The sequence below is a fragment of the Petromyzon marinus genome, chromosome 8 (genome assembly GCF_048934315.1).
Source record: "Petromyzon marinus isolate PM22_M1 ecotype Great Lakes invasive population chromosome 8, UKy_Petmar_22M1.pri1.0, whole genome shotgun sequence".
Taxonomy (NCBI): Eukaryota; Metazoa; Chordata; class Hyperoartia; order Petromyzontiformes; family Petromyzontidae; genus Petromyzon; species Petromyzon marinus.
The window spans coordinates 16,464,866-16,481,402 of record NC_133674.1 but is presented as its reverse complement, the minus strand read 5'-3'; the positions used below and the strand labels follow the sequence as shown (position 1 = coordinate 16,481,402).

Genomic DNA, 16,537 nt, shown 5'->3' with positions numbered 1-16,537 from the left:
CCTATGGGACCATTTTAACAGTATAACGAACTAACGCTACGATCAATAATGAATGAATGATAAGGAACGAATTGTAAGGAATGATCAAATGTTTTAGTACACCAACGAACGAATTTGAGCCACGTGGGCAGGCCTCACGTCGGCCCGGGCTTGCCCGGTATGCTAATGAGATGCTAATGAGGCGGGCGTCGAAACAACGCTCGCCGATTGGTCCGCCCGGGAGGCCGCGCCTTCCGCGTGACGTCACACCCCCGCCCCTCCACACACAAAATCGAGTGAGGTCGCTGTGGCGTTGCCAGGTCCCGGCGAGCGAGCGAGCTGAGGCGGCTCGCGCAGACCCGGCGGCCCGGCTTCAACAACACCGAGGTGAGTCCTGAATGAGGTCCCCCCACCTCCCCCGTCGGATCTGAGTGGGTCGATCTACGACGCGAGGTTTTAATTTCGTACCACGGATTAGTCGGGGGTCCGCGCCCGCGTCCGCCCGCCCCCCCACGCGCACAGAGGGGGTCGCCTCCGATTGGTCGAGAGACCCGCCCGCGTGCGTGTGAACTGGGAGATGTAAATCGCCGTCTCTGGCGTGCGCACTTAGGCCGTAGGTGTGATGAATTGATAAATATAAACGCTTACATTTGTACATAGTGTACAAGGGGGGCTTTTTTTTGGAGTGGGAGGGGGGTGGGTGTTAGATCGCGTAAATATACGTGTGGTTAAAGCCGCCACCAGCCGACGAGTAAGGTTTGTCACGTACACAGAAAAGTGGTAATTCGTTACTAGTTCAGCACACCGGCGTGTTGGAGAGCAAAACCACGAACAACATTTGCAATCCGAGTTGGTTCCATTCGCTTCTCGTGACTTGTGCTGTTCTCGTTGTTGTGGGGGAATTTACGGACGTTGATCGTATTTGCGCGTGTCGACGCTGCGTATTCAGGGGGTGTTAGTTAAATGTGTTTTATGTGGTGGTGGTGATTATAACGTCATGGCCCATTGGTGGCATCACCGCCGCCTTAACCTATTGGAGTTTGACAACGAGACGTCAGCGGAGTGCCATAATGACTTTAAAGTGACGAGGCTCTTTCATGCCTGTTTCGCAAGAGGACTGAGTTGATGAAATTCTGTTGAAGTCCCAAAAGGTCAACAAACGTCCCTTTATGGTGTCAAAGGGGCCGTCCATAAATGACGTCACGCGATTTTTTACGATTTTTGAACCCCCCCCCCCTTCGTCACAAAAAGTCAGACCCCCCTCTCAAATTTGACGTCACAAAGCTCTGCCCCCCCCTCCCCCCAAAATATATAAAACATGCTTCAAATCGCTTTAAACTATTGTCATTGTAGTGCGTATTTAATGTGGCGCTGCACTCTGATGCACGAGAAAACATTTATTAAAAAGTCTATTTCATTAAGTAGAACGTGTTGTCTATATTTAAAGTTGCGAATTTTGATGTGACGTCACATTTATAAACCCCCCCCTCCCTCGTCACACATCGTCACAAATGTCTGAGCACCCCCCCCCCCCCCCGGTGCGTGACGTCATTTACGGACGGCCCTTGACTGTGTTATTCCATTTCCTAAAGGCGCGTCGATGACATTTTCCTGTACTCGTCCAGTCCCGAATCGAGCAGCTTATCGACGAACGGAGGCAGATGTCGACACGCGGCGCCAAGAAGAAAGTTCCACGGCAGTCGCGCTCGGCACGGGCGGGCCTGCTCTTCCCGGTGGGACGGATGCTGCGGTATCTACGGACAGGCATTTACCGCAAGCGCATCGCCATGGGCGCCCCCATCTACTTGGCGGCCGTCACGGAGTACCTGGCCGGTGCGGCTCCCGAGGCCCCCCCTTTCCCACTCGCCCTCACGTCGACGGGAGTCCCGTTTCCGCGTGGACCGGGTTGTCATTTATTTGCTTGGCTGCTGCTTGCGCGACAACCACCAGCTGGATGGCGGCATGTTTTTTTTTTTAAATCAAACCCAGGTGTTCTCTTTACTCGGATGATCTTTCACTAAATCGGTTTCAAAGTATAAATATACAAACATTTGTCTGTCAGTTTATTTGTCAGTGTAAGTTACACCATTTACTCAGAGTAATTTTCTTTGCACAAAGATGATTAAGGGTTCATTCTGCCCGAATAAACAAGGGACCTAATGTTTTGAAAATGAGCCGTGAACAACACGTGAACTTTAACCTCGGTAAGTAAACACGATCCAGCTTTTGGATAGCATGGGTCAACGACGGAATGGCTGGGGCAACAGAGCAGGTGATGAGTCATGTATAACCATTGAACTTGATAATAAAGGAAACTACATCATGGAGTGCACTAGCTGCTAGATAAGGAGTGATATTTGGCTTCGTGTAAACATCTGTCTATGCAGAATTATCAGGCAGCCAGTCTTACACTTGGACACAAAAAACAAGTGTCTCGGTGGATTTCAGATGTCACGTGACTGGTGTGGTGAGGGTCAGGTGTCAGCTGAGTGTCAAATTAACATGTTCATTGGACAAGTTGCCCTCTAGTTGTATATAAACCAATACATTTATTTCCATACACCGAAATACTCTTTCAGTGTATTGAATCAGAATATTTATCCTGGAGAAAGTCAATGAGCGATGAAGTTCTTTCACAGATGTCCAGTCGGGACGGATTATGCAACTCAGTGATTCAATGGATTGCTCGTGCAGTAGAATAGGGTTGATATAAGAATGTCTGTGCTATGTTCACCAGCCGAAGTTCTGGAACTGGCAGGGAACATTGCACGTGACAGCATGAAGGCGCGCATCACCCCACGCCACATCCACTTGTCCATGGCCTTGGACGAGGAGCTACAGAAAGTAATTCCTGCTCAATGTTCCGTGCCATTGGTTCACACAAAATAAATAAAAAATCTACCTTTCGTGACTTTTCATTTGTTCTTTCATACACCAATTTATTATTTGCTTATTTTAAACAAAACCATTATTTTGGGTCATGGTTTCATTGGAGTTTTTCTGTTCATTCAATCGCTTTATAAAAAAAAACAATGTTCCCAAATACATTAATCACGTTATATCCAATTTGCATTATGACGCTATAGGAGAACAGACTATGTTTCTGTGGCCAGAGGTATGTGTTGTGTCTGATGCAGATGCTGCGTGGTGTGACCATTGCGAGCAGCGGGGTGCTGCCCAGAGTCCACCCAGAGCTGCTGACCCACAGACCCTTCCAGAAAGCGAAACCGGTGCTCGTGGCCTCTGCGGATACACCACCTCCAGCGTCTAAGCCTGCTCGCAAGCCAAGCGCAACTGCGAAAAAGGTATTGAGCAAAAGTGTACTGTGCACACGTACTCTGTATATATGTCTCTACTAAAATGTATCATTTAGGGAAGTTTTTTGGGCAAATTGGCCGATAGCGCATCATTGAATTGAGTTTTCAATTGAATCTCAGGGCATTTGCACTCAGTCATAGGGCATTTGAACAGAATCTTACCACACAGCCAAGCCTTTTTAAGCCTTCAATTTGAAAAACACACCGTAGAAATAAATAATTACTTTCAGCTTTGGTTGGTTATTGTCATGATATCTGATGTTATGAAAGTTTAATGTATATTTAAGAAAGTTTACCATTAATAAGGCGGTGATATTGAACTATGCTATTCATATTAAAATCTAAGGACTTTATCAGTGATGTGTAAAAACAATACCACTGCATTTGAATTTTTAACATGTAAAACAGTATTAATGAAGGTAGTAATTTCCTTAATTTATCCAAATTACATTTACATTCTCAAATGTGTTTCTCCTTATTCTAAATGCGATTGCTGTGCAAGTCAAATTCACGTTAAACTCTTGTTTGTAAAACGTGATCTCGACGCGGTAGGTGGATGTTGTTGTCTACCCAGGGTAAAGGCAGGAAAGCCGCAAGTCCTTCAGTAGGCGCATCAGGAGCTGTCACCGTTCTCTCTTCCAAAACCCTCTTCCTTGGGCAAAAGGTAACAAAAGCTGACTGACACGCCGCTTGCACCACGCGGCCGCACCTGCAAACTACGAACACAAACGCTCATCAAGTCCGCCTGTGCCCCGCGCAGCTGCAGGTTGTCAAGGCCGACATTGCCACCTTAAAATGCGACGCCGTCATCCATCCCACGGGCAACAACTTCTACATGGGTGGACAAGTCGGTGAGCGATGCCGGCGAGATAAATACCCGACAGAAACGTTTCGCCAAAAAACGTGTCGGGTGCTCAATACAACCTGACTCGTATTTTTTTTAACCCTGCAAACTTCCATTGCTTTAAATGACAGAAGGGAAACGTCTACTCGGGTAATTTATGCAAACCAGCCTCTGGCTTTTTTCACAATATTTTGTGCTTGCCTTTGGAGCAAATCACCGGGAATGTGCCCAATATCGTCAGGTCTCTGGGTATTGGGCAGAGTTGAGTGAATAGTGCTCGGACGGGCAACCACCTTGCACGGCAGTTTGTCGGCAGCGGAATTTTTCTAGCCTGCGAGCAGCAGACGGCAGTGTTGTTACTCTAAGCCTATGCTGCCACGTCCATGTTCCTCCACCTTCAGCAACCCGCACAGACCACTGCGGTTAAGTGTGGTCAAAGAACCTCCATGGTTCACAACAGCATTGGGGGAGGCTCTCGCCCAGCCGTGGATTGAAAAAGGGCTGTACATGTACTTTGTGTGCAGGGGAAGGCCGACTCGCTTGAGGAGTAAGTGTTTGCATTTGCAGGCAATGCTCTGGCAAAGAAAGGAGGAAAGGAGCTGGCGGATGCTGTGCAAAATCTTCGCAATAGCAATGGGCCACTGGATATTGCTGGAGGTTGGTATTCGCATTCATTAATCGTTCTACTCTTCTTTCATGAGCTGATGCATGCATGTGTGCACTTTGGCGATAGGCAGATACTTACAGGCCTGTTGCGCGTGCACACAAGCATATATGGAATAAGAAAACAATCTTTGTTTTTCCTTGTGAAGCTGGCGAGCATGGTGAAGTACAGCCAACGCATCATGGGGAGGCTTTCATTCGGCAGTGATTAAAAGCTTTGAATAACGATACACATTTCCATATATCATATAAACGTACGTATGTTATCTTCCTCTTGGTTACATTGGTTAATGGTCACCATCGCCATCCCTCAGTCCTGCGATGTTTTGCAATTCTTCTCAGTCCTGCACATGAACCGATCTCATCGCTGCATCTCGGCGGTAGTCGTCTTCTTTGGATATATTCCCTGCTTTGTCTGCCATTCTATCGCCAATCTTGTCCATTGGTCATCATCCTTCCCCTGGGGACATATTCTGCCCAAATTAATGTACTTTTTTGTCTTCGTTTACAACATACGATTTTATTGCCTTTTATTTTGTTCGCCAATCCACGTTCTGTTACTATCGGTGTAATGCAACGGTCGTAAACGGGCTGCATTATCCGCCAGAAAATTTAAAACCCGATCGCAACAGAGGCCAACAAGGGCGATAGTTTTTGTCACGCCCTGAAACGGGGGAGGCCTTTGTCCCGAATCGATGGACACTCACTCTCGTTGCCCCCGTACTTATTACATTCCTATCATTTGCACTATCGTGTTCATGTATTGTTGTCGTAACGTTCCGACCCGCTCCTACCGAACAAGTAGAATCGGAATAAATATAAATAAATATTCCGATTCTACTTGCAGCTGCCATGAGCCTCGCACCAGGCCTGGAGGCCGAGAACGTGATCCACTGCAACAGCCCATCGTGGGGCACGGACCGGAGCGCGGAGCTCCTGGAGAAGACGGTCAAGAACTGTCTGGCACTGGCTGACGAAAAGAAGCTCGTCACGGTGGCACTGCCCTCTATTGGCAGTGGCGGGTAATGAAATATTTTTGTAGTTCCACCACCACCACCCCCTACCTCCCCCCCCCCACCATTATCCAAAAACACGCCTTGTCCAATATCCTTCGCAGAAATTATTTCATCGTATGACTCTTAATAGTCCACTTTCAGTGTGTCAACGTCATTGCATTTGCTATGAGCAACTATAGCAGCTCAAAATCAGAATGGCAGAATGATCGAGTTCTGAATCGCCAATGAAAACAGTGCATTTGTTGAGGTTATGTGGAGCACATAACCTCAGGTCGTAATGACCTAAAAGCACTGAACCTTGGGTATTCATGTGACCCATTTCCATTACCCATGAGGGAAATCATAAATGTTCTCTAGTCACCCTCGCAGCGGCTCTTGGCTAACCATTAAATATGATTGGTCACTGCATTGCGTGCTTTGATGTGCTTTTGTGGCCGTCTGGAACAATCTTCCAATATTAGGAAGCCACCGGAGCTATGCACATTTTAAATCGAGATTGAAAACAAATTATCGAACTGCTGTGTGTTTAGTTTTGTTGTCCTTCCCCCACACTTCCAATTAGCACTATTGGCTACGTCCGGTGTGAAACAAGTTCAACATGCATACAATGGTCAGATTTGGATTTTTATTTATATTCGTAAATGGTGCGCCAAGTAATGCTGGTAATAATTGACTGTGACAAGTGCCTTTAAAAAAACTGCTCTGCCGTACCATCACCTTACGCTCTGGAAACTATTCTTGTGAAAAATGTCAGCGTTACTCACGGCTGGATGCGATTCTGTCACCTGCAGAAATGGCTTTCCGAAACAGACGGCCGCTCAACTTATACTCAAGGCCATCTCCAACTACTTCATCTCCACCATGGACTCCTCGCTCAAGAACATCTACTTTGTGCTGTACGACAGTGAGAGCATTGGCATTTATGTGCACGAGATGGCGAAGTTGGACAGCAGCCAGCTGCAGCAGTGAGGCACGCATGCACGGAATTTGCCTAACGTTCGAGGGTGGCGTTATATGTATCCTCGCGTCGCATTTAAGGGCGTGTTATAGTGGGTATACTCAAACGTGGTATGCCGACTTTGAAATCTTAGGTTGCACATTGACTACCACCAAGCACCTTATTACACACAATTACGCACCTTCCAAGGTCCGTGAACTACACGCCATGTCTAAGCTATCAAAGAGTGGTACCTGGCAATTCAAAAGAGTTAAAATATATTTTGTATCCATTCTTAGACGTGTGGAGAAATTACACTATATGCCTTACATAATGCATACACACCATTAAAATTACACTTGGTATCACTACTGCATTTTTTGTTGCAGTCTACGCTGGGTGGTGCAGTGGTAACACTTGCGCTTCTCAGCAAGAAGGGCCTAGGTTCAATTCCCGACTTGGACACCTTTGTGTGTGGAGTTTGTATGCCCTCCTGTTTTGCATGGGGTTTCCTCTGTGTTTTCTGGTTTCCTCCCAAAGCTAAAAACATACAATAATGTAACTGGTGTTGACAAAACATCCCAATGCTGAATAATTACCTGTAATTTACTTGATTGGGAAAGGGCATCTATTGTCCGCCCTATACTGTCAACAACTTAGCAGGTTCCTGCTGCCTTGAGACTCGGTGATGTTTTCCTGGGTAAACAATTGTAGTAATAATTAATGGAAATGTGCTGAACTGTAGAACATCACTGTTTTTTTTATTTATCCACGTGATAAGCATGATGTACTGCTGCATGAGTGCTTTGGTGTAAATGCGGGATCACACAAACTAATTTGGTGAGCCCCATAAACCAACAGTAGGATGCTTACTGGGCATTGTGTTAAAATTACTTATTTTTACAGTGTGATTCTGAAGTTAAACGTGTGACTGTTTTCCTGCAAAATTATATAAAATTTGTGAAAACGGTTCACACTTGGTTTACAATCACGAAATTGAATTCTATGAACGGCACTTTTTGCATTTAACTTCACGAAAGTTATGCATAGCCTTAAAGAGAATGTATACGAGCACTTGCATTGCATCTGATATGAATGTATTGTAATCATGTGTTAAAAATATGTCAACAATAAACATGATTAATCTTTGAATAATATTACTTTTCTTTATTGAATAACTCTTAATCGTAATTACACTTATAGATTTATTTCTTACAAAGTGAAAAGTACATTTTCTTCATGAGCTGAATGCTTTATATACAATTTAAGCAGTATGCCACTTTGCAAATGAGTAATTTGTCCTTTTTTGTGACAGTAAGCTATTCTGGATGAAATGCAAATAACAGCATCATACAATGCAGCTGCAAATGGCAAGCAGAGCTGTATTTTTAATTTATAAAGTAATACATTAACTTCCCATGCTACCCTGGTTATAACTTGTTATAGTTAGGTATGCCATCAGGTTTAAATAGTTTAACTCAGGACAGCCTTTGGTTAGCATTCACTGCAATGTGTAAATTGCGCATGCAGACTCAGTGTAGCCAATGATAATTCAGTTCTTTAAACAACTACAGTTTGCGACTACTCGCAGCTTGGAACTGAGCGAAAAAATGTCAAACGAAACAACTTTGTGGTTTAGCACGTGTGACACATTCTCCAGGGTTGTTTAGGGTTGACACTGGCTTCTGTGAGTTAGCTATCTGCGCCCAGAATTCATGGCCTAAACTTAAATTACTGTAAACACGTTGACCAGTCAAACCCTCTAGAGTTTACACAAAAAAAAAAGCCAGCCAGAATCACAGACCATTTTAAAATATGTTATAAGAGACAACGTTGCTCGTTAATTACAAGTAACTTTTACACGTAGCGACCGGAGGGCTCAGATGACGGCTTCAACGTGGCAACCCCGGGGGGGGACGGGCCGATGGACACCGAGTGGCGGCGTCGGGTTCACTCGGCCTCCCCGGTCAGGGCTTTGGGCATGGCAGCGGTCTCAGCCACGGACACGCCGCGCGGTGCCGCGAGGAGCGGCACGGGCGACGTGGCCTCGATGAGCGCGGGGTTGAGGATAATCGGCAGCGCCATGGGCGGCAACGCCTCCTGGAGAGTAGGGCCGAGCGCCGGTAGCGGTGGCTGCAGGATGAAGGGCGACTGCGACAGCGCGTGCGCCACCTCGCCCGCGGGGCTTCCCCCGGCTCTGCCACCGCTGCCACCCACCCGTGCAGGGCTGGAAGCCGGCGACGGCACGGGCGTCGCCGTTGTGCTGCCGGTGGCTGCCGAGGGCCTCTCTGCAAGCACAGGTGAAGGTACCGGGGGGGGGGGGGGGGGTTTGAGGGGTGAGCTAAGCTTGCTGCTACTGGGGCAAAGGATGCTATTCACGCTCGAGGCTCCAAACGCCTTTTTTCCCTACATGTATGTACTTTTAAAATATGTTAATTGGAACCAACTAACATTTTTTGCTTTAGCATGCACAGTACGCATTGCAGTAACAAATATCTAAGACGAATGAGTATTGCCAGATCTGTACCTTGAACTTTTTCCCAACAGCAACACTAATTATGACATCACCAATACACACTGACCGGGGTCGTAAAATCAAATGACCCCCATGAGTCGCACGGCGGCGTGGGGAGGCACTCAACCAGCAGTGGATTGATAAAAAGGGCTGTACATGTACAATACAACCAGAACAATTGCAGACGAGTTAATATTGGGGGGCGGGGGGGGTGGCGTGTTGTCGAGTTGGCGAGCCACACCTGGCTCCGTCGCAGGAGCCACGGGTGCCGTAGCAGAGGCAGCAGCAGCAGCCACGGTGTTGCTCGGCTCTGGAGTGGAGTGGCCGCCGGTGGAGGTGACGGGCTGACTGCTCACCACCTCCAGCACGACGGGCGGGGACGGGGCTCGTGCCGCGGACTCTGCCGACGGCAACGAACGCACAGGAGAGGGGGCGGGGGGGGGGTCCGGTCACGCGGCCATTGAAATTTTATTAACAAGTGCGGGTGGTGATGTCACGGTGACCTCACGAGAGTGCGACAACACCGAGGTTGATCTTAACTTTTTAGAAATGAGTGAAGTTCACAAGGCGTGCACGGCCACGCATGATACACGGCTTAGAAACGATCCACGAGTTTTGTACCGGGGATGACCGGCTGCCGGAAGAGCTCATCCCGCAGCTGAGGCAAGAAGCAGTCGATCCGCTCCCACGTAATCTCCCAGAGCTGGGAGAAGCCAGTGCGTGCCTCCGCGTTCTGAAAGATGCCTGCTGTGTCCATTACAAGCAGCATGTTCTTCAGCGACTCCGGGATCGCCTCCATCTCGGGTAGCAAAGACAAGGACACAGTGCAAGAAGGGTTGGTTTGGTGGCGGAACGGCCACCACCTCCACATGGGTATGAATCCCAGAGCAGCCCCCGTTGTGAGTAAACCGCTGGGGTTTTCAAGTGTGGCGGAGGCCATTGGTCTCGGGGCCCAGTCACCGATGGCTTCACGCGAAAAAATATATTAATTTTTCATGTTGCCTTAATGTGGATAAATTCCTACCCTGAGAATGAACACATATTGCCTTGACTATCGTGGACAGACAATCTCAAGGCAGAGAGTATGAGAAAGTGCAGCTGCTACTCTGTACTGGGGTACAATGTTCAGTCAAATTTCCACATCGATTCTTCCTTTTTATGACACAATGCCTCCGGGGTCGATAAAATGGGTACCTCACCCTTGATGGGAAGTCAAAAGTGGTTGTAAAATGAAATGTGAAAATAAATTACCACCGCCAGAGGTCGCCATCAACGTACAGTCTCGGCTCACTCACCAACAGGTCGCTGTTGTCGGCGTGCATGTACTTGTCCATGAAGTCAAGGATGGTGAGCCACAGTGCGGCAAAGGTTGGCAGTGACAGCAGTGGAGACAGGTGCTGCAAGAACACCTGAAGGGGGAACGACACCAGAACGACAACCGTTGTTCGCCAGTGACACCGATATCACAAGCAGGCCTGAACCAACGCTTGGTGCCCTTGCAGGCCACGGGGAAGAGTCGAAGAGTCACTGGCAGGTCACGGAGCAGATCCGCTTGTTCTGAGTCAAGTGACTGAGATGACTGGCAGATGCATCACACTTGTGCTCCTCACTGTTCCAATCTTGCTAATACTAAAGACAAAGATCCCCCGTATTGCCTTAACAGACTGTTGGGGCTTGTGCTGTTAAGAGAGCATCTATGAAGGCCAGCGCGGTACACGAGGGGGTGGCTGGCCAGCACCACACCCGACCGCCTTTGTCTCCCTCGTGGTGATGTTTACACACCGCACCAGATACTCATTTGAGGCGGAGTCAACTTTAGGAGAGACCCAGGACCGGTTCAGATAATTGTCACTGGTGTTGGCCGTGAGCGGGAATCGAACTCAGGTCGCCGGGTTCATAGTGCAGCACGCTAATCACTACCCTACAGGTCCCCACACACACACACAGTACTACAATAGTCGCAGGCAGGGGGCATCAAGTCTCAATTGTGAGCAGAGTGCCCACACTTTTACTCCAAGGTAGACAACACGTGGCAATGTCACCACACTTGCCTTGCTCAGCAGTGTTGAGGTCCTCATGCGCGTTTCCTCCATGCCCGTCTGGTCAGCCGGGCTGATGTTCTCAAGCAGCTTGGTCAGCAGAGGGAACAGCACCTGAACCCAGGAAATATTGTCAGTGCAAAATGATGGGTCATTTCACTCATAACCACCAACATTATAATCTCAGGATGGCATGAATTTAATCTCGCAAAATCAAATTAAGCGATGGTTAGTGTTTTGATGAGTAACTGGTGAACAGATTAAGATAAAACTGGCTTTCATCTCAGGTTGCTGATAAGAATAAGCTTTAGCGGTGTCAGCTCAGTGCCGTGACTTGGGCATTAGCCAAGCATGGTGGCACATGCCTGTATTCTCGTGCTGTGGAATTAATAGTCAACAAAGTCACACACATTTGTGACACTGCCAAACCCGCCCAGCTTGGCCAGGAGATGGCGGTAGAGGTTGTGGGTTCCATGAATCCGTTTGCGCAGGCCTTTTGAGTGTTATCTCCAAGTACGTGTGGGTTTCCCCCGGGGAACTCCAGTCTCATCCCACACACATAACAACGCTTTACAGATTTACACCGAATATCAAAAAGCAGGACCCTCACAAAGAAAACACTCTTTGAGATTCAGTGTTTGTCAATTATTATCACCGAGTCCGCACAGCCACATGGCGGCTCTCGACTCGAGACCTTCAACCCTCTGCAAACAGGCTGGTGGCAGACTAAGTGGTAGGCCACCTGGTGCTGCTCACGGCGAGGGCCCCACCTTATTGAAGCAGGCCTCCCACTCGAGGGCGGACAGCGTCTGCAGGTCATGCATCAGCAGCGCCCGCTGCAGGTAGGTGAGCGCCTGAGTGCGCACCTGGCGCCGTGCGTCGCAGCACAGGCGCGCCGTGCCTGCGCACCGCACAGGCGGGGACGCGGCCGCTTTAGAAATGATGTTCAGAAGACGGGTCTCCCCCGGTTAAAGGGGGGCGCCATGGGAAGGCGCGTTCCGATGGAGGAGGACGGCACATTTGTGAAATCGCGGGTGTGTCCGCAAGCTATACATTTCCACATGATGATAAGCCGCTTCGTTGAGCTGCAATTTGTGGCCAGGTCACTTCTGAAAAAGTATCTAATAGCTCAGTGGGCTTTACCTGGTAAAATAAATAAATAAAAACGTTTAGTTTTACGATTGTTGATGAAGGATGATGATTCTCCTGGATGATGCTGCTGTCTGGAACTCCCTCACTCTTAACGATTGCATTGCTCACTCAATTCCCATTCCAAATCCTTCCTCCACACTTTCCTCTTCCTTTCGACTTATAATCAACTAACCACTCTGAAGCAAACCTTATTTGTCACGAGCATCCATAATCATCCATTCATTCACTCATCGACACAACTTGCGTCTCCCCTTTCCTACACATTGTAATGATTTACCGTTGCTTTTAGATGTTCTCAAAAGTAACACTCCCTTGTAATTTTCAACCGGTGTTTTCATCCATTGTAAAGTGACCATTACTCAGAACACAGTATGCATGTTGAACATCTTTCGCACCATACGTAGCCAACCGTACTACAGCACCCACAGTTATATTGCAACGATGAACTCGAGCGATGTGCATTTAAATGTAACTCCAAAAAAATGCAAAGTGATGGTCGCACGTTGAGCGACAGGAGGCAGCAGTGACATTAGGCAATACACACAAAAACAAGATTTCAGGGGAGATTTGGCAGAATTACAATGGATGAGACCACATGCATTATACACATTTCCATACCATTGAGTTTAAAAAAAATGGCAAGACAGAATACATCCACGTTCTAACCGACCAGCTATAAAATGAACCCAGGAGCCATTTTGCAACAAATGCTCAATGACCGTTGTGCAAAATTAAACGCAGCTCGGTACTCCTGCTCAGTCGACAGCTCAACGTCTGTGGCATGTGAAGCTCTCGGCTGACAAACTCTCCCAGAGCTCACCCTGCAGTAAGGGGCACCAGCAGCTGGCCCACAGGGTACTGGCGTCGGCCTGCACCACAGCGTGTTTTGCAAGCCTGCCACCCGTTCTCTGCGCTGCCGTTTCGGCCGCGTCCGCCGTCGGCGTGGCTGCCTCCTGGCGGACCTGCTCCTCGGCCCACGAGCTGTAGATGCTGGCCGCTCGGGTGTGCAGCGTGTGCATCAGGTCCAGCAGCTGAGCGAGTCGAAGAGCGAGGAAAACACGCGGGCACACGCATGTAAATACAAAAAAAAAACAAGAGCCGCCGTTTGCGGTGGCATCACCACAGCGCTTGTGCCAGGCTAGATGTGCTTTGAGGCCAAGTGAAGTGAGGAAGGCTCACTGGGAGGAGGTCGCAGGACAGAACTAGGTGTTACATGGGTTGACTGGGATGACGAGCAGATACACACATGAAACACACACGTGCACACACACACACAAGCTTGCACACGTGTATACGCACTAGCGCACGCAAGCTTGTATGCACACGTGCGTCCGCCCACGTACACAAAAACCTGTAAGCAGACACATGCAAAACAAATATCCCCAATAGCAATAGATTGTTTGGATAGGTGCTGTTAGCGAGTGTTTATCCGAAACAGCGTACGAAGGGGCGGTGTGGTCAGCACCACACCTGGCCACATTTCTCTCCAGGGTCAATATTTCAACACAGCATCATTGAGGGCGAAGTATATCTAGCGGATGCCCCGGACCGGTGCTGATATCACTCGCCGCTGATGTTAGCCATCGCTGGGGATGAAACTCAGATCACTGGGTTCATAGCCGAAGCACGTTAATCGCTGATCCTCACGCATACACGTCAACACACAAACACACATTTGACCATACGTAAATATTTTACAAAACTTCTAAGTGACGGCAAAAATACCAACTGTATTTGAGTCAGCAACTTTAAATTAACATGGCAAAATAATGAATGTACTCTAACACAAAAGTAACAATATGCTCATAATTTACATAAAACTTGGATACCCAATTAAATAATTACATCCAGATTTGGTATGTAAAACCTAATCGAGTGTGCAAGAAATAGTTTGTATACGCGGGCAGGGAATATTTTACTATTTTCATTGAACTGAAATTGTATGAGCACATTATTAACATAATTATAATTGGGCCAATTGCAACTAAAAATGATCAATAATTATTTGCAGTCGGAGATAACTTAACTAATTGCAGACAGCACTGATGAAAAAAACATTTTAAAAAATCTGGGAAAATCTGGAATTCGAAGCAAGCGGCATTTTCCCCGCCGGCTAAGATTACAAACGAAAACGCTCGCACTTCTTGGAGGAACAAAGAGTTCCCCCCCGTCTGGAGAAGCGCGACGGCCCTTCCCACAACAACCTTCCCCTCGAACCTGCACGGACCTCCCAACATCTCCAGCCCACAACGGCTGGCTGCTACAAACGGTGGGACCGCGCTCGCGTTTGAAGATGCGGTTAAAAAAAAAAAAGAGGTCAGAGTACTTACATGGTGACTGACCTGTAAAGACACGGTGTGGTAGCTGGCCGGCACGCTCTCGTCCTCGTCGTCGTCGTCATCGCTGTGTGCCGCCCCCTTGTGTACCGACCGCCCGCCGCCCCCGTTCCCTCTCCTGCCTCCTCCGCCGTCCCTGTCCTTGCCCTTCTTCTTGAGCCGCGACGGCTTTTCGTACTTGTGCGTCTTGGTTTTCTTGTCGCTGCCCTTGATTCCTGGAGCAGGACAAAAAAAATAAGTCGAGTCAAGATGAAAATGGAGATGTGTGTATCACTTCACAGCACACCAAACTTCCCCCTGTAATCCTCGAGAATGTTTTAAAAGTTGCAAAAGTCCTGGCCATTAATTCATATAGCCAACAAAATGTACTTAAAGCTGACCACCCTCATGTTCCTGTGTGTCTAACTCTGCAGTCAAGAAAACGAATGAAAGTATATTTAAAAGGACACCAGTCAATATTCTACAAGTGCAAAGGGGGTAAACTACTCCTGCAGATTCTTCAGACCAGTGGAATGAATGGGTCTGGCTCGACTTCCACTAATCCGGGTACTCGTAACAACAACTCATGAACATTTAATCCCTTCTGTATAACGCAAAAGGGACACAAATTGGGTGAGCACCACTTAGTTTACTCCAAAATAAAAAAAAAACACCTAAACAGAAGAGAGTAGAGTTGAGGACACAATATGAGTGTGTGCATGCATGTGTGAATGGGTATATTATCGTAACAGCAGCAGCAGCAGCACCAGCAGCAGAAAACACGTACCTCCGTTGAGGCTGGCCTCCACGAAGATGCGGATGGCCCTCACGCACAGCGGGAAGTTGTCCGGCGTCACGTGTGCGGCGTCGCGCACAATGAACGACAGCGACTCGACGCACTTGGTGAGCGACTTGGTGTCGTGCGCGCCCAGCTCCTGGCCTAGGCTCAGGCTGTACTGATTCACCAGGGGCGAGGGCCTGCCGCCACCGCCACCACCGCCGGCCCCGCCGCCACCGCCCTCTACGTCATCCTTACCGACCTACGCAGGCCAAGGGGGCCAGGCGGGAGCCACAGACGGCGGCGTCACTACACGGCGCGCGGCGATCACCGCCGCCCGGCCCTACGGGGGGCCGGGCGGTGGTGATGGCAGCGCGCAGGGCGGGGGGGGGGGGGGGGTTACAAGCGGGGACCGCTGTGCAGTGGGGCCCAGTTATTGCTGCTCCAAACGGGTGTTTTGGCCATTTGCTTAGGGTTAATAGAATGCTGACAGAATAGTCGCGAATAGTGCCGTAGCACGCACAGGGCCCCATTGCTCAGGCTGCCAACTTTAACCCCAGCGCAGAAATGTACTAAGAAGCAGCAAAAACATGTTATGTATGTCAGAAGGGGGTGGGGGAATGGTGGCACAGTGGTTTGCGCACTGCGCTGTGAAGCTGTGGCGACCCGAGTTTGATTCCCGGCCATGGCTAACATCAGTGGCGAGTGGCATCTGAATCAGTGCTGGGCTCCCCCTAACCCTTTCACTAACGCGCACTGACCAGCGTGGATGGTTAAATGACCAACATGGAGTTGGGAATTGACAATGAGATATGAATATGGAACTTTATGGGAAATACCATAAAGTCTCAGTGACTATTAATAGGGGAATGCTGAAGCCACGCATTTGTTTAATGAAAACTTGCTCATATGAGCAATCTCATTGGTGGTTCTGAACCAGAGGTGACAATTCCACATTCTCGTGCTCGGGCCATTCCATCCA

The 16,537-nt window shown here is 48.5% G+C and overlaps 2 protein-coding genes across 12 annotated transcripts in view; one reads left to right on the top strand and one right to left on the bottom strand.

Annotated features, from left to right (window-relative positions):
* The first annotated feature begins 226 nt into the window (after positions 1-226).
* On the top strand, positions 227-7,911 carry LOC116940298 (core histone macro-H2A.1-like). Of its 6 annotated transcripts, none has more exons than XM_032949925.2 (9): positions 227-366; positions 1,605-1,812; positions 2,717-2,823; positions 3,117-3,284; positions 3,871-3,960; positions 4,057-4,147; positions 4,708-4,797; positions 5,651-5,825; positions 6,611-7,911. In XM_032949925.2, exons 2-9 carry the CDS (start codon positions 1,641-1,643, stop codon positions 6,786-6,788), a joined length of 1,071 nt encoding a protein of 356 aa, XP_032805816.1. In that variant the 5' UTR covers positions 227-366; positions 1,605-1,640; the 3' UTR covers positions 6,789-7,911. The 6 variants fall into 6 exon arrangements, with proteins under 6 accessions (XP_032805816.1, XP_032805819.1, XP_032805821.1 ...); XM_032949928.2 differs by lacking the exon at positions 227-366 and adding an exon at positions 513-596; XM_032949930.2 differs by lacking the exon at positions 227-366 and adding an exon at positions 557-592.
* The window catches only part of GBF1 (golgi brefeldin A resistant guanine nucleotide exchange factor 1), a 172,576-nt gene continuing 163,935 nt past the window's right edge, over positions 7,897-16,537 (bottom strand). For 4 of the 6 annotated variants that reach the window (XM_032949917.2, XM_032949922.2, XM_032949919.2 and 1 more), the window contains 9 exons: positions 15,565-15,817; positions 14,793-15,013; positions 13,283-13,493; positions 12,081-12,211; positions 11,323-11,424; positions 10,567-10,680; positions 9,893-10,070; positions 9,513-9,671; positions 7,897-9,044 (listed from right to left, as the gene is read on the bottom strand). In XM_032949917.2, the coding sequence (XP_032805808.2) occupies positions 8,707-9,044; positions 9,513-9,671; positions 9,893-10,070; positions 10,567-10,680; positions 11,323-11,424; positions 12,081-12,211; positions 13,283-13,493; positions 14,793-15,013; positions 15,565-15,817 (1,707 nt within the window). In that variant the 3' untranslated portion in view covers positions 7,897-8,706. The remainder of the gene's footprint in view (positions 9,045-9,512; positions 9,672-9,892; positions 10,071-10,566; positions 10,681-11,322; positions 11,425-12,080; positions 12,212-13,282; positions 13,494-14,792; positions 15,014-15,564; positions 15,818-16,537) is intronic. The other 2 variants (XM_032949921.2, XM_032949923.2) reach the window with 1 other exon arrangement.